General features: G+C 42.4%; 1 protein-coding gene across 1 annotated transcript in view; it reads right to left on the reverse strand.

Moving 5' to 3' along the window:
• Positions 1-15,851, reverse strand: part of LOC143298225 (cation-independent mannose-6-phosphate receptor-like) — a 67,502-nt gene that overhangs the window by 12,858 nt on the left and 38,793 nt on the right. Inside the window, exons 27-36 of the mRNA XM_076611024.1 lie at positions 15,438-15,665; positions 13,605-13,754; positions 11,277-11,447; positions 10,068-10,293; positions 8,469-8,548; positions 6,884-7,041; positions 5,935-6,077; positions 4,029-4,170; positions 1,009-1,077; positions 550-639 (exon numbers count right to left, since the gene is read on the reverse strand). Of these exons, the coding sequence (XP_076467139.1) occupies positions 550-639; positions 1,009-1,077; positions 4,029-4,170; positions 5,935-6,077; positions 6,884-7,041; positions 8,469-8,548; positions 10,068-10,293; positions 11,277-11,447; positions 13,605-13,754; positions 15,438-15,665 (1,457 nt within the window). The remainder of the gene's footprint in view (positions 1-549; positions 640-1,008; positions 1,078-4,028; positions 4,171-5,934; positions 6,078-6,883; positions 7,042-8,468; positions 8,549-10,067; positions 10,294-11,276; positions 11,448-13,604; positions 13,755-15,437; positions 15,666-15,851) is intronic.

The following is a 15,851-nucleotide window of genomic DNA, read 5'->3' on the forward strand; positions in this document are numbered from 1 at the left end:
AATCTGTGTTTGTGTACAATAATGTCTTTTTCCTCTGGTCTCTGATTATTGTTGGGTTTAACTCTTTCACCACCAAGTTGCCATCTGAAAAACACTCCCCAGTACAAAACATTCTAGAAATGATGCAGCAGCATTCACTTAGTGCACATAAAAGAACCTACAGCAACGATAAGACTGTCCCTGGCCAATCTCTATAGAAAAATCAACTTTGATAGGAAAACAAATATACTTGCAGGCAGAAAACAATAAAAGACAAAAAGGGTGGCGCTACACTGTACCGACGCTCTCTCCCTGGGTAGAGCAGCCTGAATTTTGCACAGTGGCAAAGAGTAATACAATACTAAACAACAAGCACACCAAATTTTAAAACCATGCATTCAGGAACAGAATTAACTAAATATTTTTTTCTGACTGAATCCCTCTTTCACTTTTCACCACTGGAAAATAACCTGGTCAAGAAAATAAAGACTACTTAGATGTCAATGAGGGATGAAATGGGTTAAAGTGGAAATCACTGCTGTTCTATATTTGTGCCACTACATGACTTACCCTCCCCTGAGCAGTGGACGCAGGTCAATACTGCCCCCTGACCGTGGGTCCTGAATCACCTGGTTGACGTCCGTTAGCACCTGGGGCAAACTGTCCACACACACACACACACACACACACACACACACACACTGTGTCAGAAAAGCATTGGAAAAAAACTTGCTCTGAAAATCCCCTGCCACAAATGATAGCAAAGTGAATATTATCATTTTTTTTAAAGGACTTTTCTAAAGGTAACAAAAATAAGTGGACACAATACAGTGAACAAATGCTTAAAAAAAACCAACTTTTTTTTATTTAAAAATTCCATAAAATTAACCAAAATAAGTAGACACAACATATCAAGAACATTTTTTTGTACAAACTGATATAAAGGTACAACAAAACTTTGGCTTAACATATTTTTCATTGCACTGAAAAACAAATCAACTAAACACATATCTGAGAAAATCCACTGACCTGTCCTTTTTGCACACAGCTCTGGTTTTCCAGGTGAATTGAAACAGACAGTTCTCCATGTCTTCGGTGCTGAAAAAGCAAAATGCGATAACACTCATGTTTTAAAGAAACACAAAAAGAAAACAAAATCAGTAAACACAAACTACTACCTTGCTTACTCATCTATCTACCTTTAAAGCAAATCTTAAAACTTATCTCTTTAAAAAATACTTGTCATAACTCAAATAGTGCTGTTGTCCCAGGCCTATGGCAATGTGTGTGTGTGTGATGGGAGAGTAGAGAGAATGGGGGTGGGTAGATGGATGGTGGTGGTGTGGTTCGAAAGGGAGAGTGACCCGATTTTTACCCTTTTACCTTTTCTATCCAAAAATTTTTTTTTTTCTATAATTTTCCCATTTTTACAAAAATCTGTGGCATGCAGATTACAATTGTTCCTTTTTACATGTATGTATTTTAAGTGAAAATTGCTGTCATCTCAGCTGTTTAATCATGCATGTGTCTGTGCGTGTGTGTTTGTGTGAGTGTTGGAGTGTAACAGTTGTAGTATTGATAGCATGTTATTTTGTGAGTTTTATGCATTGTGTTTTTATAATATTAATGATTCTGTTTTATGTTTCGACAACGTTTTATATGCTTTCTTGTTTCACTTTAGGTACTGGATTGTAAAGCGCTTAGAGCTTGCTTATGCTTGTATTATAGTACTATATAAAAATAAAATATTATAAAATATAATTACTGCTGCCAGTTTGCTCGCCTGATTTTCCCCCGCAGTATGGGTTAGTAAAAAAATAAAAAAATAAATAAAAATAAAAAAAATCACCAAAAACAAATATTAGAAATCATGAAGTGAAGTATCCAGACTGATCAGTAACACAATAAGTTAGTTGGGGACAAAACATAAAACTTCCTCCATTTTTAGGGTATCTTCCAGTAAGATGATCAAAGCAACCATAATTTTTTAGTTCAAAATTTGCACAAACGTGATAAATAAAAAATGAATCCAGGAAAGCATCTTTCATTTATTCATTTATAGTCTGTTCATCTAAGATGATGATATTAGACTGAAAGCACAATGAGTTTGAAACACAGCATTAATTCAGAACGTTAAAAAGCTCCTTCATCTGAAAGCACTGTCTGCTACTGGTTGCAATGGAGAGTGGAAAGGTCACTTAAGATTTTTTGTGTGCTTTTAACGTCATTATGCAAATATGTTAGGTGACACTCCAAAGATTCAAAATGTTACAAAGCCCCAATTGGGCTCCTTCATTCGAAACAGCTGTAAACAGAAGGGCTCGATGGGAGGCCATCATCCAGTGTGAGTTAAACCTTCTACGGAATTAACTCACTCAGTACGGCCAGTCCTCTCTTCTCCTCTACACAGTGCCCTCGGATGTCCAATGGGTGTCTGAATGACCCAACCTTTAGCTTCCGTTGTTAGAATTGTGGTATTCTTTGTCAACATTCACCTCTTCAGTATAAGAGCCTTCCGCTTGCAATATTTTGATGATGGTAACTGGGCTGAAACGCTGTTAACATCGTCTCTTTCGCCATTCGTATAGGAGGTGTCACTCACTGCATTGGGACAAATCCATATATACTACACAAACAACTACCAGGCAGATGCCTGACCAGCAGTGTAACGCAATGCAGTTAGACAGGCCTTGAGTGTATGCATATAATATTTGTGTTCTTATCAGAGTAGATTTTTTTCGACAGAATTGTTCCAGACAACAATACTTTTGTTGCCATTGGTTCTTTTCCAGTGTGCCAAGTGCGTGCTGCACACGTGACTTTGGTTTTTCATCTCATCCAAATGACTAAACACTCAGTTTGATTAACTCTCTCCGGACGAAGGAATGCATGAGCATTCCTACATAAAATGTATTCGGTTTCAGACGACGGAATGGAATAGCATTTTAAAGAAATAAAATCCATCACGCGCTGTACACGTAATTTTGTGATTAGCCAAGCAGAGTGCGCTATTCTGGGTCACTCCACAATCGAATGGTATGATTGGTCAGCCTGCCATGTGTGGCCCGTCTCACACACATGCTGACAAAGTCACTGACCGGTTGTCTGCTCATGTGCCAGCCTGTTAGCAAAGCGGGCTCTTCTCAAAATGTGAAGCGAACAAGGCAGCGACGGCAACGTTTTAGGGTTGCCAAAGTACTTGAAATGCTACAAACTGAAGGGTCGGACATTGAAGAGGTGGATGATGATGAAGAAGAAAGCAAATTTAATGCAGAAAGCGAGCATGGGTATGGTGATTCGGGGTGAAAAATTGGCAGTATTTTCTACATATGGCAAAACTAAAAATAAGATGAGAAATTTGATTTTTTTTTTTATGCAATAGCCCAACACATAATAATCCAGTTCTGAAAGTTTCATTTTCTTACTCTGTATTTTGTATTTATTGTAATTTTTTTTCCAAACCCTTACAAACGGGCCATCTGTGGGGAAAAGCAAGAGAGAAAACTTGTCGTCCCGAGTGAGTAAAGTCAGACTTGGGAGGAAGGGCACGAGCAGGATTTTTCTTCTTCTTCTGCGTTCACTCGTATGCACACGAGTGGGCTTTTACGTGTATGACCGTTTTTACCCCACCAAGTAGGCAGCCATACTCCGTTTTCGGGGGAGTGCATGCTGGGTATGTTCTTGTTTCCATAACCCACTGAACGCTGACATGGATTACAGGATCTTTAACGTGCGTATTTGATCTTCTGCTTGCATATACACACTTAGGGGGTTCAGGCACTAGCAGGTCTGCACATATGTTGACCTGGGAGATCGTAAAAATCTCCACCCTTTACCCACCAGGCGCCGTCACCGTGATTCGAACCCGGGACCCTCAGACTGACAGTCCAACGCTTTAACCACTCGGCTACTGCGCCCATCGAGCAGGATTCGAACTAAGACCCTCATGGACACTGTGTTGGCAAATAAGTGTGTTAACCATTCTGCCACACACAAACACACACAATAAAAAGACGAAGGCTACTTTCCTCTCCCACAAGCCCACTGACCTGGACTGGAGGACGGGAGAGCCGACAGTGGTGCCGCACTGGAGGCGGATGACGGATCGGGCCAGGGGGTTGTTGCTGCGTCGACGCCCCGACGAGCAGGCGCTGGTGCCTTGCGAGTACTCAATCACCACCGTGCCATCCTCTGGAACACACACACACACACACACACACAGTTCACACATGCATAAGTTCACACACATGCACACGTTAAGTTCACACACATGCACACGTTAAGTTCACACACACACACACACAAGTTCACACGCATAAGATCACACACACACAAGTTCACACACACAAATTCACACACACACACACACTCACACACACACACACACACACAAGTTCACAATCGTAAGACCACACACGCAAGTTCACACTCACCCAAGTTCGAATACACACAAGTTCACAAACACCCAAATTCATACGAACACAAACGTTCACGCACATTATTTCACATGCACACAAGTTCACACACACACACAAATTCACATGTAAATTCACCCACACACAAGTTCACATTCACACAAGTTCACACATGTAAATTCACCCACACACAAGTTCACACACACACACACACAAGTGAAGTTCACACAAACATGCACACATAAATACACAAACATACAAGCACACACACAAGTTCACACATGCATAAGTGCACACACATGCACATGTTAAGTTCACACACATGCACACGTTAAGTTCACACACACACACACACAAGTTCACACGCATAAGATCACACACACACACACACACAAGTTCACACATACACAAGATCACACACACAAATTCACACACATGCACACGTTCAATTCACACACACACACACACACACAAGTTCACAATCATAAGATCACACAAGCAAGTTCACACTCACCCAAGTTCGAATACACACAAGTTCACATACACCCAAATTCACACGAACACACACATTCACACACATTATTTCACATGCACACAAGTTTTCACACACACACAAATTCACATGTAAATTCACCCACACACAAGTTCGCATTCACACAAGTTCACACATGTAAATTCACCCACACACAAGTTCACACACACACACACACACACACACACACACAAGTGAAGTTCACACAAACATGCACACATAAATACACACATATACAAATACACCTATCCACACACACACACACACACACACACATGGACAGAGTGACACACACACACACACACACACACAAATTCTCACAAATGAATGCATACACACACACACACACACGAGTTCACACAAAGTTCACACACATGCATATACACACAAATAAAATTCCCCAACTCAAATACACAAACACAACACACCCGCCCACCCACAAATCTCTACACCTTCATATCCCCCTCCCATACACACACACACACATTAAGTTCACACATGCACGCTCACATGCAAACATACACCTTCTTCTTCTTCTGCGTTCGAGGGCTGCAACTCCCACGTTCACTCATATGCACACGAGTGGGCTTTTACGTGTATGACCGTTTTCACCCCGCCATGTAGGCAGCCATACTCCGTTTTCGGGGGTGTGCATGCTGGGTATGTTCTTGTTTCCATAACCCACCGAACGCTGACATGGATTACAGGATCTTTAACGTGCGTATTTGATCTTCTGTTTGCATATACACATGAAGGGGGTTCAGGCACTAGCAGGTCTGCACATATGTTGACCTGGGAGATCGTAAAAATCTCCACCCTTCACCCACCAGGCACCGTCACCGTGATTCGAACCCAGGACCCTCAGATTTACAGTCCAACGCTTTAACCATTCGGCTATTGCGCCCGTCAAACATACACCCAATCACAGATTCCCACTCCACTAGACCCCCCTCGCTCACACACACACACTCACAAACACACACACATACACGAACAAACAAACCTCACCTTCCACAGAGATCTTCTGTGATCTCAAATCTCCGAGCATGTCCACCTGGCCGTCCTTGGTGTGTCGACACACAGCAGAGTTGGGCGGGCACTTCTCCTTCCGTGCCTCCCCATGCACCACTTGGCACAGGTTGATCCAGTACCTGGTCCACACGCACGCACACACACACACACACACACACACACACACACACGCACACACACACGCACACACACACACACACACACACACGCACACACGCACGCACACACACACGCACACACACACGCGCACACACGCACACACGCACACACACACACGCACACACACACACACGCATGCACACGCACGCACACACACGCACACACGCACACACACATACACACACACACACACACACACACACACACGCACACACAAATTTCAAACTTTTAATTAACTTGCGGTTTGAGGAACAGAGGATTTCAGAAAACAAAATAATCAAAAACACAACCAGATGTAGCATAATGTGAGCACCAAAGGTAAAATAAATGTTAACACTCTTTAAAAGATATATATATGAAAGCTTCCTCCGCAACACTGTATGTTTTAATGAATTAGCCGAATTTTATTTGTACCCTTTTACCTAAAGAAAATAAGTTCAAAATGAGAATCGAGACATTGAACATAAATACTTATTGCGTAACAGTCTTTTATGAAAATCAGAAACACACACACACACACATGCATACATATACACACGCATGCACACACACAGGCACGCAAACACACATGCACACACACACAAGCATACATATACACACAATGAGTTTAAAACTGATCACTAACACACACAGACACTCACACACACACACAACCTACACCCCTTTATTTTTGCTTTTTACTGTTTATACTAATTTCATAATCAACTGACATACATCAGCACACACACACACTCACACACACACTTGACCAAATCAAAACCTGTACCTGCTGCCATCTTCATGGATAAACTCCCAGGATTCTCTGGTCTGGGATAAGATGGTGAGGTCAAAGGTTGCGTCTCCAGACGACACAACGCAGTCTTGAATCAGCGGAGGACAAACCAAGCTGGTGCGCCACTTGAAATTCAGTTCACATGAGAAATGCTGGAACCATAGACACAAACTTTCAGCCAAACGTCACTTTCTTCAGTTCATTTCACTGGTTTTAATTCAAAAGACTCATTAAGAGTCTTAATCCAACAGATAAATCTATACACAATAGAATAGAATAGAATATGTCTTTATTACCAAGTGTACCGGGGTCACAAGGAATACTGTGGGGGGGGGGGGGGGGGGGGGGGGGACAGTACATAACAAGGTACGAACATAAATCGAAAATCATACACAAACACAGATACAGTAGAAATTAGGATACATACAAGTGCATATCAATATAAAAACTTGTGCATACTCACAGGCACACTCATAGGCACTCAATAATTCATTCTTTCTCCTAGTGACATTTTGTTAACATTGGACAATCGAATAAAAACATGTTTCACTAGTTTTAAGTTGAGACTCTTCATCCTTATGTCAGATGATGGATAAATCTATACACAACCATACTCACAGGCACTCAATAATTCATCCTTTTTCCTATTAACATTGGACAATCCAATAAAAAGGAAATTTTCTTCCTAAAATTACATTTAAGTAAAATACTTACCGTGACCCACTAGTGCAGACTCCGGCAGGGGTCTGATTCCTGTCCTGTGCAAACTACTACCCGCCTATGCGGAGAAAACGAAAGTAGCTACGGCCGATAACCTCCCGAAGTAGGTTACCTCCCCTTTGAATCCCTGACTAGGGCCCTCTTTTGAAATTATGTTACACAGAAACATTCTCCTTGCAGATACATCATTTCATGGCAACAATAATAAACAAGGAAAAAAACACATGGCAAACCGTTGACTCATAAAACATGTACAAACACAGTCACTGCTGACTACAAACTTTTGTCAGCCGCAGGTTAAAAACTACAAGCTTCCATTACCACAGTTTACTGACTATTTACTGTGCTTTGGATTATTAGGTCCATCTCCCCAACCCCCCCCCCCTCCCTCCCCCTCCCGCCCCCACATCCCCCCCACCCCCCAAAAAAAACAAAACAAAACAAAACAAACAAAATCAAAAAGGAAAAAAGATTCTGGTTAAAAAAAAAACTTAAGTAAAAATCAGCACATTGTAAGGCGCACATCAAAATGATAAACAAGAAGTCCAGCAACCTCCCCCCCCTTCCCCCAAAACCAAAAAAACAAAACACACAAAAAAAAAAAAAAAAAAAACCCACCCAAAACAAACAAACAATTTTATCACTCTGAGCTAACATACTGAAAACACAACAAAACCGACTAAACAAACCAAAAACATACCATGATTGATACAAGAAAGTAAAACACCAGAATAATTTCCACAGTCTCAAAACAGAAAATGCTGATACCCACCCACCCACCCCTCCCATCCCAAATCCCCAAAGCACACACACACACACACACACACACAACACAAACATCCAAACTCTGCACACTCACTGGCATTGGTTCAGGCTGTCCGTTGCCTGCACTGTGGTCACACTCAAAGAATATGTTGGTGCTGGCTGTTCTTGATGGGTCTGCAAGCATTTGTTTCACCACTGATTGAACATTTAAATGATGACTTCCATGGTAATAATAATAATAATAATAATGGATACTTATATAGCACACTATCCAGAAATCTGCTCTAGGTGCTTTACAAAAAAGCTTTTGTTAACATAAAATGTTACATCAATGTTACATACACACACCAAAATGTGACTACACACACACACACACACAATGCATAATACATTTTAACATACATGTGTGTCTAACAGCTACCCTAACACATACACACACACAGGCAGGCACAAACATACATAATCACACGCACACACTATACACATTCATATACATGCACGTAGTTATGTAAACATACATATGCATACACACATAGTCAAGCACAGCTAGCGCAAAGGAAGTGGACCTGCCACAAAGATGGGCGCAATAGCCAAGTGGTTAAAGCGTTGGACTGTCAATCTGAGGGTCCCGGGTTCGAATCACGGTGACGGTGCCTGGTGGGTAAAGGGTGGAGATTTTTACGATCTCCCAGGTCAACATATGTGCAGACCTGCTAGTGCCTGAACCCCCTTCGTGTGTATATGCAAGCAGAAGATCAAACACGCACGTTAAAGATCCTGTAATCCATGTCAGCGTTCGGTGGGTTATGGAAACAAGAACATACCCATCATGCACACCCCCGAAAACGGAGTATGGCTGCCTACATGGTGGGGTAAAAACGGTCATACACGTAAAACCCCACTCGTGTGCATACGAGTGAACGCAGAAAAAGAAGAAGACCTGCCACAATTGAACTTATTGCTGAGGGAAAAGGTGAGTTCTGAGACGAGATTTAAAAGATGGGAGGGAATCAGAATGACGGAGGTTATCTGGGAGCTTGTTCCACGTCTTTGGCTATGGTATGGTACTTGTGAATGTAAGAACATTCAGAAAATGGCAATATTTTTTTTTTGCGCCCTCACAATACAATATCACTTTATTAGGAACTCACACTACAAGATCACTTTATCAAGCCCTCATACTACAAGATCACTTTATCAAGCCCTCATACTACAAGATCACTTTATCAAGCCCTCACACTACAAGATCACTTTATCAAGTCCTCACACTACAAGCTCACTTAATGAATCCCTCACAATACAATATCACTTTATTAAGCCCTTACAATACATTATCACTCTGTTAATAATCCCTCACAGGTGAAATTTGCATCCAAAAATGCAAGGACAGATGTGTAAGTTTTTCTGTTTTCCAATCTTTTTCGTGAAGTTTCTTGGAGCATGAGAACGTGTGTGCTTGGATGCGTGAATCCATTTGTTCTTTACTTGATTTTTAAACTGTCTTTGAAGCGCACTAGTTTGAATGTGAGTGTGTTAAAAGACCTAGTTCAGATTAACACGTCTTGGATGAAATTAAGTCAAGCGATTCCTCAACTGATCTCCAAATGTTAACTCAATCTAAAATGAATAAAAAATAAAAAAACCCTGTAAAAATAACCCCACACAACCAGCCAGAAGAAACAACACTACCCACCATGCTGGCACTTCTGCCCACTGGAGAAGGACAGTTTGAGTTGCTCCCCATCCATCTGGAACTGCCCAGTGGTGGCGCTGCCAAAGGACCCGTCCTGGAGGCTGGCGCTGCCACTGCCCCTGCTGCCCACCAGACACACTGCCGCCCCCTGGCACGATGCAGACAGGTTGGTGGGCAGGGAACCGCAGGCTTGGATGGAGATTTTCCCCCCTTGCGGGCTGTCGATCTGTGTTGTCGTCAGAACAATAAATCATGGTTTACGTACGTTTTTAATCACAAACTTTAAAAATGTTTCAGAAAAAAAAAAGAAAAAAAAAAAGTGTGTTGGGAATGGTTTTTTTGCTTTTTAGTGCTGCCCTTGTATTAGCTCTGATCTGCTTCAAAGCTAAGAACTACAATTCTGGTTGCGAAAAATATTTTTGGGATCAGGTTATTACTATTATCTTTTAATCTTAACCCCTTTCCTGCAGAACGTTTCAACAATTTTGTCATTCCTGTGTGGCAAGAAAAAAACTCAGGGGTTTCCTCCTAAATGCAAAAATATGTTCACTACTTCCTCAAATACAAAGAGATATCCTTGAAATTTTGCATGATGATTGCTCATACATTGTACTTTAAACAGATAAAGTTATCATAATTTTGTTGCTCTGTTTCATCACTGACAGGAAAAAAATGTATGTTGTTTCTTATTTCAGTAAAGAGAGCTGTGTCATTGAAAAAAAACCCAACAATTTCTAACCCTTTAATCCAGGGAAATATTGGTAAACAAAACAAAAAAAATCACCACCCTAAAAAAACATCTGTCTCTCCCCCCCCCCTCTCTCTATATATATATATAATCATTAATGTGTATGTTCTACTGAAGGAAAATTTATGGAGATTGCAGTTATCATGCGCTCAATGTTGACAGGAGTACATAGCTCACAATAATGGGAAGATAACCAGAGAAAAACATACAAAAAGTATTTAAAAAAAAAAAAAATTTTTTTTAATCAAATCTCTGTATCTTATGGGTGGAAACAGTGATGAAATATTTGCAAATGCACTGGACATAATAGCTAAGTACAGCTTTGTTGTTTCTCACCACTATCAAACACTTTAATCCATACTCATTTCCACATCCACCCCCCCCACATCCCCCCCTGCACCACCCCCACCCCCACCCCCAAACCCCTCCCAACACACACACACAAAATAACCCAGCTTTACCTGTTGCATGTCTTTCAGAGCGGACAGGTCGAAGAGGTAGTCTGTCCTCTGGTCGTAGTAAGTGCAGTTGGTGGTCTCCTTCTCCACTGCAGTGTCGCTGCACACCACGTTCGTCTCCCACTCGAACACGTACACGCAGGCCTCTGACACCTCCACCAGCCGTGGGACACCCTGCCGCACAGCAACAACAACAGGGTGAACATGTCCGTCGCTTTCTTCACATGTACACACATCAGGGGTGAACATGTCCGTCGCTTTCTTCACATGTACGTACATCAGGACAGAGACTTTGTTGTGTGAGATTTTCTTGCTGTCCTGTTTTATCTATAACTGTGGGGTACTGTGACATGTTGTTCCGAATGAAAATGATTCCCCATCCCCCACCCTGATCCCGCCCTTAAATTACATCTGTGGAGTGGTAACCTAAAGGTAATGCGTCCGCCAAGGAAACGAGAGAATCTGAGTGCGCTTTGGTCTGAATCATGGCAAAGTCGCCAGTGTTTTCTCCCCCTCTACTAGACCTTGAGTGTTGGTCTGGACACTAGTCATTCGGATGAGATGATAAACCGAGGTCACATGTGCAGCATGCACTTAGCGCACGTATAAGGACCCACGGCAACAAAATGGTGGTCCCTGGCACAATTCTGTAGAAAAAATCTACTTCGATGGGAAAAACATACAAAAAAAAAAAATGCAGGCAGAAAAAATACAAAAAAATGGGTGGCGCTCTCAGTGTAGCAACATGCTCTCCCTGCGGAGAGAAATCTGCTTGACAAAAAAAAATTTAAAAAGTAATACAATACAATAATACAAACATTCAATACCATGACCCTCTTGGGCCGACACTGGCAGGGGTATGATACCTGTCCTACGCAAAATATAACTCCGCCCAGCTACAGAAATTGAAAGTGGTTGCTGCCAGTAGCCTCCCTTGGTTTTTTTCTCCTTTCTGTTTATGTATGCAGCTTCCTCTTCTCTGGTAGCCATCTTCCATTCCTGTAGCCTGTGCACCAAGCAGAAAGGAAATTTTCTATCTAAAAATACGTTTAAATAACATACTTACCGTGACCCAACTAGTGCAGACTCCGGCAGGGGTCTGACATTCCTGCCTGTGCAAACTACTATCCGCCTATGCGGAGAAAACGAAACTACAGCCAATAACCTCCCAGAAGAAGGTAACCTCCCCTTTGTCCCGCTGGCTAGCGCCCTCTTTTTCCGGCAGCCATTATGACTCCTGTCCTGTGCTCTCCATACGGCTAATTTTTTTTTCGTATTTTCTGTCTGTCTGTCGATTCTCTGGCGTTCTTGTTTTTTGTCAAATTTTGTCTCGAACCAGGATTTCTTCTGCATTTCCTCTGTCATTCGATCGTTTGAACTTCTATTGTCACATGCTATCATGTCCTAAAACAGGACACCAGACATATCTCTTGTTACCTGGCTGATCAGGCAAAAATCAAGCGACCGATTGGCGGACAAGTGATTTACTTTTTCTACTTTGCTTTCACAAGCTCTGTCCATGGGTGATGGGTCTCGTTTCAATAACCCCTGTGCCTGCACCACTGCAGCAGAGTGGCCAGCTCGGTGTTCAGCCACTGTCAGGCCCCACAAAACCAAGCAGTCAGTCCTTTCTGACGTACAATTCCAAATCGAGGATTACTTACTGCCCAAGCAGCTTGCACCTTTTGCAGTGGAGGGGTGTGTGTGTGTGTGTAAAGAAGAAGAAAAAAATGAAAGACACACACACACAAACAACAAACAAACAAAAAAAACAACAACAGAAAACGAAAAGAGGAAAACAAAATTTCCCAGAAAGATGAGACCGTTCTTCATTGCAGAATGTCTCAGGAGCCTATGACTTCTCCTTTCAAAAACAAAGTGTGCAAACTTTTACTGAAATGGCAGGGATAAACAAGTGTGGCTTTTTTCGTTATTGCTCTTTTTTTTGCAGGGGGGAGGGGGGCTGTGGGGGAGTGGGGGTGGGGGGTCTGCTTGTCAATCCATCAACTGTTCAACAGAAAAACACCAACTAAAGTAATTGCTTTTATGTGCTTTTCACACACACACACACAAACCACACATACACATTATGATGATGATGACCATCAGCGTGACATTTTTCAGCTATAACACAGAAGACTACGTCACCTATGCATATGCCACTGCATGGTTGTATGAAAATAATTTACTGCACCATTTATGTTTTTCAATTACCAGGAAAGAAAAGAAATAAATAAATAAAGCATATGAAAAACAAGACAGATTTCATTTTTTTAAAGAAATTGCAAACATAAACAAACACAGGAATAAAACAAAAAATATCATTCAAACCTCTGAAAATCCTTTTTTGCAGATGAAAATGATTAGAGTTGAGGCATTGACATTAGAGTTCTTTGCACACGGTTCCCCATGGTCGTAGGTCAAGGTGACCTGTTTCCGAGTCGTGTTGTACTCTGGTCGCGATCGGGCTTGTCCAAGACTCTGTCATATCAACACACAAGGCTGGTAATATGAGAGGAACATAACTTAGATTGCAACATATCAAATGAGTTGGTTTTTTGTTTGGTTTTTTTTTTTTTGACGGGCGCAATAGCCGAGTGGTTAAAGCGTTGGACTGTGAATCTGAGGGTCCCGGGTTCAAATCACGGTGACGGTGCCTGGTGGGTAAAGGGTGGAGATTTTTACGATCTCCCAGGTCAACATATGTGCAGACCTGCTAGTGCCTGAACCCCCTTCGTGTGTATATGCAAGCAGAAGATCAAATACGCACGTTAAAGATCCTGTAATCCATGTCAGCGTTCGGTGGGTTATGGAAACAAAAACATACCCAGCATGCACACCCCCGAAAATGGAGTATGGCTGCCTACATGGCGGGGTAAAAACGGTCATATACGTAAAAGCCCACACGTGTGCATGCGAGTGAACGCAGAAGAAGAAGAAGGGTTTTTTGTTTTTTTTTGAGTAGTGTTCCTTAAATATGCACATGCATACTCACTCACCAAAAGCACAAATGTAAAATGTTTCAATGTTTCCTCTGTTTAAAGAATTCCAACTTTACTTCGGCATTCCAACATTTTCTAGAGACTAGCCTGGACTGGGCTGCAAAAGCGACTAAGTTTTGTTCAGTGTTGAAAATGTTCTCAAGTTTATGCTGATTCAAAGGACTTGCAGCAAAATTCTTTACATTGAGCAAATTTAGCACTGCCAGAAACTTATGAAATATTCTTTACACTAAGCAAACTTAGCAATGCTAAGATCACTTGTGCCATCCAGCCCTGGTTCTGTAACAGTGTTCTTTCCTTTCTCCGCTTATTCAGTTTAATACATCTACCTAAAAACTTACATGGCTTTCATGTCTCCTGAGAAAGACAGCAGATGACCTCACACAAATCTTCCTTTTACTCAAAGAACATCAACGTTCACAGCAAGCAGCAACACACTGGGGCAGTGAATTCATATCCACCATGTCTTGGGCTCCGCACTGGAAGGCAGGGGGCCCACTCCTCTCCTTCCACCCTTTCAACTTTCTCCAACCATGGTCATGTGGAGTGATGGCCTAGAGGTAACGCGTCCGCCTAGGAAAGCGAGAGAATCTGAGCGCGCTGGTTCGAATCGCGGCTCAGCCACCGCTATTTTCTCCCCCTCCACTAGACCCTGAATGGTGGTCTGGATGCTAGTCATTCGGATGAGACGATAAACCAAGGTCCTGTGTGCAGCATGCACTTAGCGCACGTAAAAGAACCCACGGCAACAAAAGGGTTGTTCCTGGCAAACTTCTGTAGAAAAATCTACTTCGATAAGAAAAAACAAATAAAACTGCACGCAGGAAAAAATATATAAAAAAATCGGTGGCGCTGCAGCGTAGTGACACGCTCTCCCTGGGAAGAGCAGCAGGAATTTCATACAGAGAAATCTGTTGTGATAAAAAGAGAAATACAAATACAAATGTACCCATACACATCTGCGTGGACTGAGGAAATCTGGAGTAAAAAAAAAAAGACTCTCCCTAGGACACAACACCATGCTGGAAAAGGGGCCTTGAACCCTGAACACCGGTGCAACACTGGATCACAAGTCCAACGCCTGACTCATTCTGCGGTGGCACCCCCCCCCCCCCCTCCCCGCCTCCCCCCCTCCAAAAAACACAGGTGCATCATATTTTACCTGAGGAGGTTGGCCGACAATTTCCCGGCAGGCAGCGGCTCCGGCAGGGCAGAGAGTGCTGAAGATGGGGTTGAGGGGTCGACACACGTTGATGTAAAACGTGCCCCGCGCCTCCAGCCGGTCCTTGTCCGACCCCGGCATGTCTGGGACAGCCAGGTGGTGCCCCGACTCCTTGATCAGAGGGGTCAGGTCGAAGGTCTCCGTACCTGTGTTCACCTCACACAGCACCTGGAAACAGAACACAGAGAGGGTCAGACACTGAAGCTGAGGAAACAGGGATGAAAAATAGCAGGAAAGAAAAAAACTACTAAAAGTGCACCATGAATTCTCAAGTGACGTACCCTTATCTTCTACTAACCGGATTTATCATATTATCTACAACACTGGCTAAGCCAGGCCATAGGAGTTGAACAA

Source organism: Babylonia areolata, chromosome 23 (genome assembly GCF_041734735.1).
Source record: "Babylonia areolata isolate BAREFJ2019XMU chromosome 23, ASM4173473v1, whole genome shotgun sequence".
NCBI classification, from domain to species: Eukaryota; Metazoa; Mollusca; class Gastropoda; order Neogastropoda; family Buccinidae; genus Babylonia; species Babylonia areolata.